The sequence below is a fragment of the Botryllus schlosseri genome, chromosome 15, assembly GCF_051294905.1.
Source record: "Botryllus schlosseri isolate E-star chromosome 15, Bs_hap1, whole genome shotgun sequence".
Classification (NCBI taxonomy): Eukaryota; Metazoa; Chordata; class Ascidiacea; order Stolidobranchia; family Styelidae; genus Botryllus; species Botryllus schlosseri.
This window is the reverse complement of record NC_137250.1, coordinates 23,034,865-23,051,804: the sequence shown is the minus strand read 5'-3', so window position 1 is coordinate 23,051,804 and position 16,940 is coordinate 23,034,865. Positions and strand designations below refer to the sequence as shown.

The 16,940-nt window shown below is 39.2% G+C and overlaps 2 protein-coding genes across 2 annotated transcripts in view; both read right to left on the bottom strand.

Moving 5' to 3' along the window:
- The window catches only part of LOC145456718 (uncharacterized), a 46,271-nt gene extending 35,683 nt beyond the window's left edge, over positions 1 to 10,588 (bottom strand). The window contains exons 1-4 of the mRNA XM_080334822.1: positions 10,313 to 10,588; positions 9,989 to 10,141; positions 8,642 to 8,754; positions 5,738 to 5,851 (exon numbers count right to left, since the gene is read on the bottom strand). Coding sequence (XP_080190948.1) covers positions 5,738 to 5,851; positions 8,642 to 8,754; positions 9,989 to 10,141; positions 10,313 to 10,406 — 474 coding nt within the window. The 5' untranslated portion in view covers positions 10,407 to 10,588. The remainder of the gene's footprint in view (positions 1 to 5,737; positions 5,852 to 8,641; positions 8,755 to 9,988; positions 10,142 to 10,312) is intronic.
- The window catches only part of LOC145456710 (WD repeat-containing protein 19-like), a 392,619-nt gene that overhangs the window by 185,094 nt on the left and 190,585 nt on the right, over positions 1 to 16,940 (bottom strand). The window lies entirely within an intron of this gene.

Sequence of the window (16,940 nt, the reverse complement as noted above, 5' to 3'; positions counted from 1 at the left end):
CACTTGAGCGTTTTTGGTGCATGTAGGCAAAAAACGTACTTGAGTACTCTGAAGAAGTTAATACTTACTTGTTTAGCCGCTAGGGCATCGTCACTTCTTGTACTTTACTAGAAATTTACTGCTGATAAATGAGTAATCGACTTTACCCGATATTCGCGTACTATGAAACTGAAGAATGAATAGACGCGTTCTCAAACTATAGAATGATATAGTCTGTACAAAATGTTTTTGATATCAAGATAACTTTTTTACATGAATGGTCACGTATCTTAATATTCAAATAACCCAAAACAGACCTAGTACTTACAGGAATATCGTAGTTCTTGTAACAAAGTTGTATGTGCACAATATATGTTTAGGGTAAGTCCTACATATTCATGATTTCGTCGGAGTTTGTATTTTAGAAAATATTATACAACAATTTACTTTACTAACGAGAAGTGTCGAGTTATCGAATGATTTTCCCTTGCATCAAAACATATATAATGTGGAACTGTATTTCTAACGTTCCTAACCCTTTGCACACCAGTGGTAAATCACACAAGCAACAAGTTTCGAGAATCGAGTTATTGAATAACGTGAAAGTGTTTTTCCAGTGTCAAGTCGTTATGTTGATTAAAGCGTATATTGTAATACTACGAAGTGAGACTTCGAAACTATCGCCAGTTCTCCAAGAGCAAATATCGTGTTCTACAAGTGTTAAGTTGTTGTATTATGTAGCTAGTAATTGGTGCACGTAAGCTCAGGATAGAACCCACTTGTGTTAACTTGCGTTATTATGTACCTAGTAATTGGTGCGAGTAATCCCGCAACTGCTGCTGTTCAATGCCTTTACCGCGTTCTTACCAAGCACCTTAATAAGGATAGACAGCCCCAAGCAAATAATGTAAGTATGTATGTATGAATGATGGGTCTTATGGTACTTGACGATAGAAGCTGGTCTTCTATTCTATATTCCGAAATAATCAAGTTGGTGGTTTTACCAGCACCCCGCCTCATACAAACTCTAGTAGAATCACTAATAACCCCTCACGTTCACTCAAGTAAATCTAATTTGATACTGGAGTACTGAACCCTAATTTTCCAGCAGTGTGATAGACGCCGTCAGATGGTACTCAACATCGCGCAATTCTGCTCGAATACAAGTAAAAGTACAGATTTCGAAGTAAGTAAGTAAGTAAGTAAGTAAGTAAGTAAGTAAGTAAGTAAGTAAGTAAGTAAGTAAGTAAGTAAGTAAGTAAGTAAGTAAGTAAGTAAGCAAGCAAGCAAGCAAGCAAGCAAGCAAGCAAGCAAGCAAGCAAGCAAGCAAGCAAGCAAGTAAGTAAGTAAGTAAGTAAGTAAGTAAGTAAGTAAGTAAGTAAGTAAGTAAGTAAGTAAGTAAGTAAGTAAGCAAGCAAGCAAGCAAGTAAGTAAGTAAGTAAGTAAGTATAAGTAAGTAAGTAAGTAAGTAAGCAAGCAAGCAAGCAAGTAAGTAAGTAAGTAAGTAAGTAAGTAAGTAAGTAAGTAAGTAAGTAAGTAACAGGTTATGTTTGTAGACTATATCTCCACTTCTATCGTTCAGAGATGTTGAGCAGAGAAGTACATGTATTTCTTCAAAGTACTCAAGTGTTTTTTTGCCTACATGCACCAACTACTCAAGTGTTTATGATATAGGCCTGTTTCAAATTCAAGACAGTTTCAGTATTAAACAAAAATAGACCTCGAATACTAACTTTTACAATGTGAAATTGTATATGCATAAACGAAGAAACGTCACTTTTACAATGGTTCGGTATGATTTCTATATTATTCCACTCTCGTTATTGGACTGCGGTGCGACGCCGAGCTATATCTCGATGCATTAAAATTTTTCGATTTATTCCGCCCCATGTAGATTTAACGTAAGGAAGGTTATTTCACACATAAAATTCGGAATACGTATTTGCTCGAGTTAAAGCCATAACGCTTGGAGTGAAATTTTACGTGGTTTTCGTTAATATCCAACTGGGCTAATCTCGAAATGTAAATTGAAAAACTCAAATATCGCATAGTAGGACTTCGCAAATTTTCGGTATATTTTTGCTAGTTTTTCACGGTGATGATAAGTCATTCAGGATAGCGAAATGCATTGTAGGAAATAGATGAAACTGATACAATTCATCAAGACCCCTGCAAAAAAGTACATTACATTTCAACATTTTATTAGCAGGTAATCGAAATGCCACAAACTGTGCTAACCTTCGAAGTTGTTAAGTAAAGATGTACTCGTACTTCTTCAGAGTACCCAAGTAGGTTTTTTGCCTACATTCACAAAATACTCTCAATTCCTTATGATATTGGAGTGCTTCAACTTCATGATAGTTATAGTATTAAGCAGAAATATACCTGTAGTATAAACGTTTTACTTACTCGGAAATGACTACTTCTATCTTATTTTAAAGGATTCCTCGCTCGACGCGAAATTTTATGAGGTTTTGAATAATATTCAACATATAGGCTCACTTTGAAGGGTACTTCGTAAAACTCAAATATTGCAGAGTGAGAGTTCGCAAATTCTCGATGTATTTTTGGTGTATTTATTGCGCTAAGTCATTCTGCAACGCAAAAATACGTCGTAGGATATAGATCAGGGCCGGCCAACCCGTGGCCCGCGGGCCACATGTGGCCCGCGAGAAGGTTTTGAGTGGCCCACGAGGTAATTTCCGAAATTTCTAATATCATCAAAAATGGATTGCACAGATTTTGAGATTGCAAGACCAACCAAAAATTTGATTAGTCTGGCCGCAATACTTGAGATGTGATGACTAAAATATCAGTTCCGACGCATTGACAGATCCATCAGCCATTCACATATTGGTACATCTTCGTACACTACAATAAAGCAGAATAATTTGCGATAGATTTATCAAAGGTAAAAATGTTCTACAAGCTTAGCGCAATATGTTGTCACTCGAATAGCCCTGTCCTCGCAAACTTGGCCCAGCGATATACAGCAGGCCCGCAATATAGTCAAGTGACAATATTATTGACCTATGAACTTCAAAAAATTTTCGCGCTTGGCGCGGATAGTGGCCCGCGCAATAGTTCGTCAATCGAATGTGGCCCTTTGGCCGAAAAGGTTGGCCAGCCCTGATATAGATGAAACTGACACCGCTCACCAAGACCACTGAAAAGAAGTACACTTCAACATTTTAGTAGCAGTAAATTCCTAGTAAAGTACAAGAAGTGATGATTTCCGACTGAGTTAAAAAGTAAGTATTGAAGGTATAGTTTGCTCGAAAAACCGACAACTCTGAAATAGAAGTAGATGCAGTGTACATAGTTAATCACTTGATTAAGTATAGCGCAAGCAGGTCAAACCTATACTTGAGTACTCCAAATTGTACAAGTACTTCGCTATCGACTCCCTCCACGTAAAAAGTGACTAGGTTTTAGACTACTTTACCACTACTTGACAGTTTCAGTTTTAGATAAAATTTGGAATAAAAAACTAGCTCATTCACCCACTTGAAAATCTTTTCTTTAACCTGTACTTGAGTGTAGCAAGTAAACCTCATTTATTATTAATTCTACATGTACACTTGACCATGTGTTATGACTTACATAATTACTTTTCACCATATTTGAAGTCTGTCAAATAGCAGTATATGTTACGGTGAGCTTATATTCGTTCCGTTTGATCATCTTGACTAACTATATTCATTCGACGAGCTCTTCAGTGATAGTCCTGGGACTTGGAACAGTGTTGTATGACATCATAGCGATACGAAGTTACGACAGTTTAAAATTATCTACGTTACGACACCAAATTTTGTTAGTTCATCTCCACCTTCAAATATCGTGTTATACAAATAGCCTATTGTGCATACGGAACAAATACATATATGGCTATGTTGTTGCAATCTTCAAAAAAGTACCTCCCTCAGTAACCAATTTCTCGTAGGCTATGCATACAAATGAGGACAGTTACATCAACGAGTGGTAACTTGTTGTATTGTGTAGCTAGTAATTAGTGCAAGTAAGTCCGCAACTACTGTCCAAGGGCTTTTCCTCGTGTTACCAAGCATCCTCGTGAGGATAGACAGCCCCAATCAGCTAATGTAAGTGTGTATGTATGTATGAGAGGTCTTATGCCGCTTGACGAATGAAGTTGATCGTCTATTCCATTCCGAAATAATCAAGTTAGTGGTTTTTAACAGGACCTCACCTCATAGAAACTTCAGTAGAATAACTTATAACTCCTCATGTTTACTCAAATAAATCTAATTTGATAATCAAGTACTGAATCTCAATTTTCCAACGAGTTCAAATTTAGCTCTAACTTATGAGATTAAACATAATAACTTTTCATGTTGCAGTGAAATTTACAGCATGAACCGAGTGATTTCATAATTAACACAAGATAATTAAATGAATTTCTAGAGTATTATAAGATATTCGTGTCATCCTCGCTCGTATATCATAAAAGAATACCTACTGCAGTCGATTTGTAATTATTTGCGCTGTGATTGATTAACTCAATCATGTTGCAGTGCTTTTAATAGCGGAACTCTTTAACAGCATAAACCAAGTAATTTCATAATAAACACAAGCTAATTGAATGAATTTATATTAAAGTAGTTTGAGCGTTTGTATCACCTTGACAAGTGGCATTATCAGACATGAAAATGATATTATCACCTAATACCAGAAGTTAACACACGTCAATGTGGTTCAGAATTTACGAGAAATTGGTTACTAAGAGAAGTACATTCTTGTATACACAATAGCAGAGAGAATCTTTAAAATGTAGTAAGCAGGCCGATAGCTATTCGTTGAGTTGTATAAGCATGCATAAAAAACATTCCCGCACGTCTTAGGATTAGGTGGTAGGGTTAGGAAGAGTTAGGTTTAGGAGCGCGCGGATTGTTTTTTATGCCTTGCATTGACATCATAGTTTTCGAAACTTATGTATAATCTGAATTATATTCATTTCTCGAAATCAAGTTATTATCAAGTCTCGGAATTTAATCATCTAACGTAGCCTATAATGAATGTTATTTATTTCTCGGAAGCAAGTTATTCAATACATATTGCTAAATACACATGGAAAATCGGTTTAATATGAACGAGTGCCGAAAGTCTATTTCCACAAGTATAGGTGAGGGCGAATGTAATAATAACGCGTAACGCTTCCGACGGTATGATCGCAACATATATGGAACCAAACTTGACAAACAGATTTTTTTATTGAACATATAACATCCAGCCTAGTCATTTCTAGCAAGCAGCTCACCTTGAAGTTATTCCGGAATTGTGGTGATGTATATCACAGGAGAAAATGGGTTTTTGCAAACATTTCGATTGACCTTACTACCCCAACAAATAAACTCTGAACAGCAAAATTTATGTATCGGTATAGGGTATTGGTAATTTGACAATTAAAATGAGTCTGCACAGTAGGATATTTCATCTCAAAAGGCTATTCTGTTGATGTGAGTTCTGGAGTTTTACTAGTAATGAAGCGAAACTACCTCTTGATTTTCCTAATATAAAAAATACGAATTAGGTAATCAACTATTTTGTAAATTTAAAGGCTTCGCGGACCCCCTTAAAATTCTTCGCGGATCCCGGTTGAGAGCTACTGCTCCAACGTCTGGCCACGCCACTGCTGACAGAATGATTTTAAGACGGTAATTTGAGAATATCAAATCAATAAAATAGTCATGTCATGATTCCACTAAATGTCATGTTTTAAATCATTGATTTGCAAACTCACTCTTTTTGTACGCAATATTCCTCTTCTTCTCCTTCTTTTTCTTTCACAAGAGTTGCCGCGCGCTAAGAGATGTCCAAACTGATCATAAATGTCGTCGTCACCGTCAGTACACATCTGTGAAACAGCAAAGCAGGTGCGTACGCAGAGGGGGGATTTTTAAGGATAGGCCGCCCTTTCAAAATCACCGACTTGCTATTCGAAATTACCAATATAAACCGGAAGTTTCTTATTATCCTTGATAAATGTAGCTAATAATAGTAGTAGTGATCGCTCTGGAGGTGCATGGGGTTCTTATGGGTGCGGCGGTGAACTAACGCGAATAATTTGCTAAATCTAGGAATTACTCTCATGGTAATATTTTGGTAATTAATTTACCACAGAGTCGTCGTAGACGGCGATTCGAAAACCAATAATAACCGCGCTCGCAAACGATCACTTCAAATAGGTGTGAAATAAGTTGCAAATCCCGCGGTTGCTGACAAGATAACACCTCAGCCACAGTTTGCCGCAGAGCTGGATTTCGCTGGTAAGATTTAATAAGTAACGAATAACAGAACCGCCACCGGCGGGATTTGAATACCAACAAATTGCCACTTATTTCTGCTCTAACCCTAATACTTTGCGAAGTTAACGCTTATTCAAAAAGGTGTGAAATGATTGTAAAATCCTACAGTCGCTCACAGGATAATGCTTCAGACATAGCGATCTCTCGCTCTCTATACAACTGAAGTTGAATCGTAACCGAAAGCGTATTTTTATCACCTCGACATCAAGCTTAGAGAGCCAACAACTTGACGCTTTATGTTCTAAGTGATATGATAAGTACAATAAGTAACGACATTATGCTTGCGCATGGCATCTTCCAGGCTTGTTTCACAAGCATCTACTTGTAGACTGTCTGAGATTTTCTTTCCGATAATGGATTCGATGACGTGAGTCGCGAGATTGTCAAATTCTTGGCCAGCGTCTAGGGTAGTCACCTACAGCAGTTGCTGCCAACGTGAAACTTGAATGGCGGTTTTGAGATTGTGTACTACCTCAACATAAATACTTTGTAACTAAATTGAGTACCGGCAGCATTTGTTACAGAGATCACCATTGGTCATCATCAAACGACCACTTGCAACGAAACCGAATTCTGCCAGCAAATAGATTTTACGCGAAAGTTGGTATTGGACTGCATTAATTTTAAAGGTGTTCCATCACGAAATAGGTGAAAACATTTGGTATGGTACACTTTAATAATGTCAGCTAACACTGTAACAAGTTTCAAGATGGGCACTCAAATGACTCAATGATTAGCATGGTAAATCTGTCATTAAAGTTGAGTATGTATATTATATAGTTGCGCGCTAGGCTACCGCAAACGTATTTTACGCAAAATTCTATGTTGGACAGCGTTGGTTTTGAAGGTGTTCCATCACGAAATAGGGGACAAAATTTGATCTGGTACACTTTAATAATGTCAGCTAACACTGTAACAAGTTTCAAGGTGGGAACTGGACACTCAATGATTAGCATGGTAAATCTGTCATTAAAGTTAAGTATGTATATTGTATAGTTGCGTGCTAAACTGTAACATGGTATCATCGAGGTATACCACTCGAAATATCATCACCTATCTCGGCATGGAGCACGGCTAAAATTAACAAGACCAACACTGGTTTTGCGTGAAATTCGCAATGCGGTAAGTAAGTGTCAGATCAGCGCACATCTCCGCTATACTCGACCTCGATAACGAAATTACTGCCCTAATCATTCAGTGTCAACGTTGAGACTTGACACAGCGTTCGATACTAAAATCAAGACATTCCGTGCAAAAGCTCGTGACAGATATAGGTGTGGAGTATTGCTAAAATCAAAAGAGACCGATTCCGGCTTTTGCGTAAAATCTGTTAGCGATAAATGATGAGTCAGCTCTCACTCGACTTAGGGAACGAAATTACCACCCACATAGTTAAGTGACAAACTTAAAACTTGGCACAGCGTTCAATACTGACATTAGGACATACCGCGCCCAATCTCATAACCGATCTCGGTAGGGAACATCCTTAAAAGCAATGGAGACCAATACCGGCTTTTGAGTAAAATCTGTTTGCGATACATCACGGATCAGCACACACTCAGCTTCGGAAACGAAATTACTACCATAATCCTTGAGTAGCAACACTGAAACTTGAAGCAGTGTTAAATATCACCATCAAGACGTAACAAACCAAGTTTCAAGAATCATCATGGCGCGAAGCACCTTCAAAATCGACCAATACCAGCAAAGGTTGACTTAACGCATTGGACGCTAACAGAGTTCAGATATAGATACCATTGTTACATCACACTGGCGGGGCAACTCGCAAAGTTGCTCCGCTTGCTCGGTAATTTGATGAATAGAGTAAATCACCATTTCTTTATTGTGAACACCTTTGAGTGAACAGACAGGAAAAGCTTGTTATGAGCGCTACCTGGGCATGCCCCGACTAGGCATTTACAAAGCGAAATCACAGAAGAAATTAGAATTTCGCAGAGACTTTGCTATATATAGGCATTTACAATCAAAAGCACAAGAAGAAAGCAATTTTAGCCGTGACTTGGGGATATATATATATATAGATTGCTGTGCGTCTATAAATGATAAATCATTGCTATAAAACAGAATTTCAGGTGGGACAAATGCCCTGCAGTTGCCCTATAGGACAAGCCGCCACTGGACAATCACAAAAGCTTACGACCCCTCCTTTTTCTCCAAAGTCCACCACATATTTAGGACCTGGCTTAATCGATTATAAATATTTAAACCAATCCAACGTAGTGGATTTTGATTGGTGGTCACGAGTGTTTATTTTATTCCGTCTTGGTCATATTTTATTGTTTAAGATACAAGTATGGGGTGATATTTTCGCGACTCACTGTGGTCGTACTAGACAGAGATATGATGTCTGGTGTGGAACTGGAGTCGTCTCCTATCATAGTGCTTACACTCCTGACGAAGATGGTACCTGTGTATTCTTCTGACGTACAGGCTAAAATTTTAAAGCAAGTTATTATTCACATTGCAATATTAAGTAAAGAGGGAATTAACGTCATAGCACAAATGTGACGTAATATCAGAGGTGGTCAAAGTAGTCCGGAAAGCTACTCAAGTATAGAAGTAAAAGTAGCGACGCAAAAATCTTATTATGTGCGAGTAGAAGTAGTGCTTTTAAAAGGAACATAGAACTACTTCAAGTAGAAGTAGAATTGGCTCAAGTAAGTAGAATTTACTCAAGTAACTGTTAATCGTTGTTAGAACAGTCATAATACGTTCGCATGGACAGTCAAAAGTTGCAAATTGAGCTATGCGGAAAGTGGGCAGAAAGCTTGATTCCTATTGATGCATCCCAAGATGTATGAATTTCGAGAGCATAAGCATTCGACGGCTCAGGGGATGCGAATGATAGTTTTGCTATTAAAAAGCGATTCTAATCTTTCGTTTACTTGAACACCCCGTTTCAGAAAATATCATGGCATGGCGCCCTCCCCCGTATTATAAGGCCCGTAGTTTAGATGAAGAGCAATATACGGAGAAGTTGTATCGGATACGGTGTTCACACTTTGCGCTATTAATGTGCGTTAATACAAATATGGTGGATCGTGAAATGCCATGTACTGTAATATATTTCATGCCTTTTGTCCGGAAATCTTCGATGGTGGTCCGCCGAAACAGCTCTTATATACGCTCAAAAAAGTCAGACCCCACTTTTCCAGATTTGGGCACGCCATTTGCTGCTAGATTACGATACGATGGGTAAATGCTAGATGGCGAAACAGTAGTTCCAAACGTTTTGATGAGCCATATGTACTGTGATGAAACATGGCATATGGGCGACAATGCGGTGTGAACGGAACCACACAAGACGGAAACCGCTAATCAAATTAGATTAACCAATACTTCCGTGAAAATGTATTTGTCACTTCATATTTACTTTGCGCGAAGCACTACAAAAATTCCGGGCTTTACTTAACTTTTTCGAAAATTAAATTCTAGTTGGTACTCCATGAAAACAGGCCAGAAATTATCAAGTTACTCTCACTAATTGGCTAAATATACTACTTTTACTTGAAAAATTTAAAATAGTGAAAAGTAAGTAAGTTCCAAAATATTATACTTGAGTAATTACTGCAAGTAATGGAAAACCACTTGAGTACTGCGAAAAAGTAGAAGTGCTTCGTTACTGACGACCTCTGCGTAATATACATAGCGGCATGAATCCTTACGGGCATATTCATGATCGCTACCAGCGCAAGGAGAACCTCCATTTCTGGCCGGTGTTTGTACCCTGACTCGTCTTTTCCTGAATGCGTATCCACCTCTGGCATCAGCCACCTTGTCACAGTGACCATATTGTCCATACGCGTGCCAGAAACAGTCTGAAATATAGAGTAGGCTACAATGTTCAGTTGTTCACATAACTCGGCATATTGGTTGAACTTGCTCTACCCTCCATTGTGCGTGAGATATTTTGTCGAAGGATTTCGAAACGCTATTTCGATTTGGACTACTCAATCTCATTAGGTTTTGGAAACTAGAGCAAAACTAACCTCTTTTTTGTGATACCGCACCTCCCCACCATCCAATCTGGCCGCTCACAGAAGTAATAATGCAGCACAACGTGAATATAAGGAGACTATCCATGCCCTACGCAGAGTGCAATCAAGTCTGCCGAGATGAAATCGAATAATTCCTTGTTAGATCGATTTGTTGTGTAGTTGTTCGGTCGTTGATCTATCTAGCTGACGGAATAGGATGGCTACTATCCTCCCAAGAACAGCTGGATCAAAAGACTTTGCAGATTCGACCGATATTGCAACTAATGCCGAGCACATAACATTACAGAGGAAACCGCTTGAAGACAGATTAGACTAAAATAACCCATAGTCGGCATAGTTGGCATAGTTGACTGACTTCGGAACGCATCCTCTCAGGCGTAATATGTTATGAATCAGCGTTCGACCTTACTAGGGTATTTTTATTATCGACCTGGTGTGTTGTATGTTGAAACCATATAGTGACCTACAGTGGTGTGGACAAAATCAAATCGAGTATCACTCGAAAGCTGTCGCCGTACTGATTGCAAAAATATAGATCATATTCTACTCATGAGTCATGACCCCGGAATCCCCTAAAATTGGCCTCGAATGGTGCATTATGACGCAGTTTGGGAATTGTGACGCAATAATGCCGTCTGGAATATCGATACCGTAGCTCAGGAGCAAGTGAGCAGGGGCGCAAACCATTAGTGTTGTACCCTTTGTCCTTTGATAGAGCTCATTACGATCGGTTCCTAGGCTTTTACTAACATAAAAGTAAGCTAGTATATCTGAATACAACACGGCAATAAAACAGAGTTGATGCAGGTACAACGAATATAAACGATGCCGTACCCAACTAGTACGGAATGAATTTAATAGTCACGACGTAAAGGTAATCAGAAACAATCAGCATAAACATCATCTAGCGCTCAAAATGTACTGAATCACCACAATTAGCATCCTTAATATACGGAAAAATGGAAACAGCGAAAATCGGAGCCAAAACGGGAAAATATCGTAAAGAGTCAAAAATGCTGATTCCTAAAAGACGGAAATATCGGAAGAAGCGGAACTTTCGGCCATTGCCATCAATAGAAATGCGCATATTAACCGCATAATAGCAACTCTAAAACGTGGAATTAGCGGAAAATATATACTTTCGAGCTAAAGAAGAATTAAATGGCGAATTTAGTGGCAGATGTCCCATTGATGATGATTTGATAGCCTTGGATAATAATAAGCTGACACCAGAATCTACATATATAGTGGATAGCGGAAAATGTAACGATGCGAGTTCCAGGCCAATTAGGCGAAATATTGCCCAGCGAGTATATAGCGGACTTTGAAAAGTTCCTAATATGCTAAAAGCGGAATACAGCGCACTACGTAAGATATTTATGAACAGCGGACACAGCGGAAAAGTCAACCATGCGAGTTCGAGGTGAATTTGGCGAATTTGCCCATCTATGACGTTGTGGGCTTTGATACTTGTCCCGGGGGACTGACAATAGTTTCCGGGCGGAACTGCACTAGAGTAGCCTACTCGATTAAGCCATCGGAGATCTTGCGGCGCCGGCTTCACACTTTACGAAGGCGACAAAATCTTCGAACGTCGGGTCGATGCCTCTTTTCAATTTTGCGTTGTGACGCGACATGAATCGACTCAGGAAATGCACAGAATAGCACTCCATTATTTCATAGAAAACGCACCTGGCATAGACCTCTGACACTGAATTACATTTGGTGATGATATGACTGGCATGGTCACATGCTTCTATGAGCGACTGACTATGGTTAGTTCCAATTTGGTTATATTAGAGTGCAGTAACGAAGTATTTCTACTCTTTCAGAATACTCAAGTAGGTTTTACCTACTTGTACCAGTTCTTCAAGCAGTTGTGTTTTTTAGACTACTTGAACTTTTACTTGAACGATTTAGTCAAAACTATTTAGATTTTGAAAGGTAGCTATGACTCGAGTCAAGTCGCGAGTCACGTCACAATCGTTCGAGTCCGACCGAGATCGACTCCAAAATTCCTACCTAAGCGTTGGAGGTTTATCTAGGTTCCTCCACCCCATATCTCATCCATATAATATAAGTGGTGTCTTTTCAAAAGCCTGCAAGTGAGTACCGGACCACAACTGACCTATCGATATCGCCTTCCATTACATGCCACCCCATTTTTGTCGCTTCTTTTTTTTCTATACCATCTTCTTTACATTTCATTCAGTGTGCATGCCTCCTCTTTACATCGCCTAGGCATAGGTGGGTGTCTGATTCCATAGACTATACTCCAAGTCGCTTCGACACCTTCCTATCTTTTCATTGTATCGCATTTTGTGGTGTATTGAACTGATAAAATTGCTAATAAACCAATGATGATGATGATGATGATGATGATGATGATGATGATGATGATGTGGACCGTGCTACAAGTCGGCATTTACGGAATAAAAATGAAGAAAATAGGCTTGGTGTAAATGATCAATAGTCGACAAACACCATGAATACCACAAACAACAATGTCACAATTCAAGTGAAATTGAATTTTCGAAGTGTGAGTGATGATTCAAAGTCATTACATTTTGCTAGCTGTGTGGCAGGCAGATTAATTGGCTGTGTACCTTGCATCAAATAACCAATATAAAGTTAAATATTCATGCAAAAAGGCTTTCTATCGCTAATGAAATATGTGAATAACTGCATAGCTACATGCCACAGTCTGTTATTATTAACCAAAATAGAGGATCGAATACGAAGCCTCGAGTAGGTGAAGCAAATTGATATGATACAATATACTATCCATCTACACATCCGTGAAAATATAAACGCATAAACTACATTCGTTCGATTGAAATCACACAAGAGGGCCGGTAAAGGTAAGCACAGCGCAATATAGGCGCTGAGCCGTCTAATTTACAGAGATACGTTGCTATTAGAATTAGATTGATCTACTACTCAGGGTCGTAACAGCGCTTCGTCAGCCCCCCCCAAAAAAAACGTTGGTCCTGGGCCCCCCATAGGATGATAAATCTAAGTTCTGGGGTGCTTCGCCCCCCCAGACCCCCCTCAGGCTGTACGCTGTTTAAACCTACTTATAATCTACATTGGTTGTCCGTTTGGTGGGTAAGCTTTTATCGCCTAAACGCGCCAAGCGCGAGAAATTTCTATCATTCATGACTGAATCGGCCAATATGACCGGGAATTGCATATATTATGCTAACAATTTTTATCCTCTCTCTGCTCACGTAATCTGATTTACCGGTAGAGCAGAGTTAGTTGTGTTTGAATAGGTAGGAACCCCTCAATAATAATTAAACATCTTCGGGTGTATTGTATAGGCTACCCGTTGGCAGGAACGAAACAGCACTTCGTCAAGCCCCCCAAAAAACTTGAGTCTTGGGCTTCTATAGGGTGATAAACCGACCCTCCATCACGTTGTTCGCTTTTGCCACGAAATTATAGTCGTGCTGTTCAGTGAGCCAGCGCGAAGCGCGAAAATGTCGATAATTCATGATAAAATCTGTCAATAAGATCGGGAATTGCATATAGCCTATATTGCTATCAATTTCTTGTCCTCTCTGCTCACGTAATCAGATTTATCGGTAGAGCTGAGTGAGTTGTATTTGAAGCTGTAGAGCCCATAAATATTAATTAAACATCTTCGGGTGGGCGAACCCGTTGGTATGACTTCGTTACATGATATTATTTCGTGACCTGCTGTCTGCTATATCAAAAATATAGAATCGCCCAAACGTACGTAGACTAAAAGATCACACGATTTCAAATTGGTAGTTCTTCTCTGGCTTATAATTTTTCCCTGCGGGGTGGTATTTGTCTTGTGGAGTTCAGATTGCCATGACAGGAACATTTAGGCGCCAGTCATTTAGGCGCCTATGGACTATTAAACATACATGTATTTTGTATATATAACGAAGTTTTCGGTCAGCATAAGGGCAGTCCTTTTCGGCCAAGGTTTTCTCGTTGCCGATCGTTCTGGCACACTTCTTGCAGTCGCATGTTACATAGCCTAAAACTGTTGGTGCGTCGTGGCGAGGTAATGGCCAACGCCGATATGCCCATTTCTATAAATATTGTGTATTTTTTCTCGGAGGAAGCGTACCCAATAACGAAGATATTCGGCAACTTGAAATCGCGCGTAGTGCGAAAAAAATTGAAAAAGTTGCATAAATTTTCAAACAATACTCTATAATTTACGCTAATTCACGAAATAATTTTGGGCCCCCTTCACGCTCCCCCCCCCAATTAAGGGGTTTGGGTGCGTCAGTTACGGCCCTGCTACTACTACTACTACAACAACAACGTAAGCTGTGATCATTTTGTTTGCGTTCAATTTATTTGTGATGTAACAATGGAGGATATGTGAGACGTACAATCACTGAATGACTGGCTGCTCTCACAAGTGACACTGACATATCGCGAACAATCCGAACAGTTACAAGATACAGTGATTTAATCGACACCGTTTACTTGATGACTTGAAATTGGCGCATAAATTTTGCTCCGAGTCATGAGTCAATCCACAATTCTGAAGCGCCAAGTCAAGTTAAGTCAAGTCATTTTTGAAAATTGACCCGAGTCAAGTCTAGTCATACGAAAAAGTTGACTCGAGTCATCCCAACACTGCCTGAAATATCCCCTTTATCATTGCCAGAGGAGGTCTGTAACCTAGTACTTGTACTTTTTCAGACTACTCAAGTAGACTTCGCTTATTTGCATGCAGCATTCAAGTTCAAGTTTCTTTTGTAGAGTACTTCCTATTCTACAGTTTACGCAGAACTTCTTACTGTTTTACACTTTAGATTTTTACAAGTAGAAAGTAGTTTCAGGATATGTCTGTATCACTTTTACGACTGAAATTATCATAAGAACTGGGTGAAATAGCCCTTACCATGGTAACTGAGTATACATCGAAAATATTTATAACATATTTGTAGTGTCTTTGTTGATTTTGTTTGAGTCAAAAACATTAACCCAGCAATTTCGAAAAACTAATTCGTGGAAAATGCTACTTCAACTTGTACTTGCGTATATATTTATGTCGTTACTTCTACTTGAGTAGAAGTTGTTTTGGCAATGTCTGGTTACAGTAACTGAATATACTTTTGAAGATTCTACCATTTGCAGCGACATTAATTGATTAGTCATTTTGCATTAGTCGCAAAGATAAATCTTGCAATTGCGAAAGCAGTCATCTCCGATTTACAGCTAAAAGTAGTAGTAGTAGTAGTATAGTAGTGGCGGCGAGATAGCGCAGTGGTATAATCCGCAGCTGCAACACCAGTGGGTTCGGGTTCGAGTCACACCGAGGTCGACTTCAGATTTCCTATCCCGAAGTGTTGGAGGTTTATCTAGGCTCCTCCTCGCCACCTCATCCGCGTAAGCGGTGTCTTACAAAAAGCCTAGAAGTGGGCCGTGCTGTAAGTCGGCAGTTACGGAAAAAATGAAGAATATCGGCCTGGTGTAAATGACCATAGTAGTCGAAAAACACCATAAATACCACAAAAAAACGATAAAAGTATTCGACTCCCAGACAAAATCGACTTTCTGATACTACTTAATTCACTTTTTATATCCCCTTGAATTTATTTCACGTCTTTGAAATTGCTCCTACTCAAAATTGTGTCGAAATTTAAAAGCATTTACTTCAGTTGAACATCTATGTCAATACTTGAACTGTTTTGGTATGTCCTGGCACCGAAATATCCGTAGTGTAATAATACCACACCGAGGTAGCTTAGGTGACGGCAGTCTTACCAGTTGCCGTCGGAATTAAGTCGTCAACATTTTGCCGACATTCACAGTTCCTTGGCCGGATTTTAATTGATATTTTCCGAGCAAGTGCAACAGTTTCACCAACTTTAGTTTATTATCGTTTCATAAAGTAGTGCCATGGAAATGCACAAGGATTCAAAAGCGTTGGATGTCTTTGCTTCAAGAACTATGTAGTCACCTTGCATCAAAATGATCGTTATTGTAGTCGTTACTTGGTACTCAACTATGATTTTATGAATCTAAATTCGACACTGCAGATCGATCGCGTGAAATTTATTGCTGCATTAAGTTAGATGTGGATAGTAGTTGTGTTATAGTGGTGGACATCATCATCATCATCATCATCATTGGTTTATTAGCAATTTTATCAGTCCAATACACCACAAAAAATGCGATACAATGAAAAGAAAGGAAGATGTCGAAGCGATTAGGAGTTGTTTATGGAATCGGACACCCGCCTTGGCCTAGGCGATATAAAGAGGAAGCATGCACACTGAATGAAAGTAAAGAAGATATTATAGAAAAAGGAAGCGACTAGAAATAGGGCGGCATGTCATGGGAAGCGAGATCGATAGGTCAATCGTGTTGCGCCACATCGTAACTCGGCGCTTGTGATCGTGTCTGTTCTTCCAGGCTCACTGCTTCTCTTTACGAAACGAGAATCGATTTCTCGCGTTCGACTACGGGACGGATCCTTACAATGAGTACGCCCTGTTTGTGGAGATGGGCGTGACGGATTTCCCGTGGTCGCTGAAGAATTACCTCAACGCCAGAGAACACGATTGTGAATGAAGGAAAGACTATTCCCGATTGTGCATACTTGACGCATGATACAAGATTC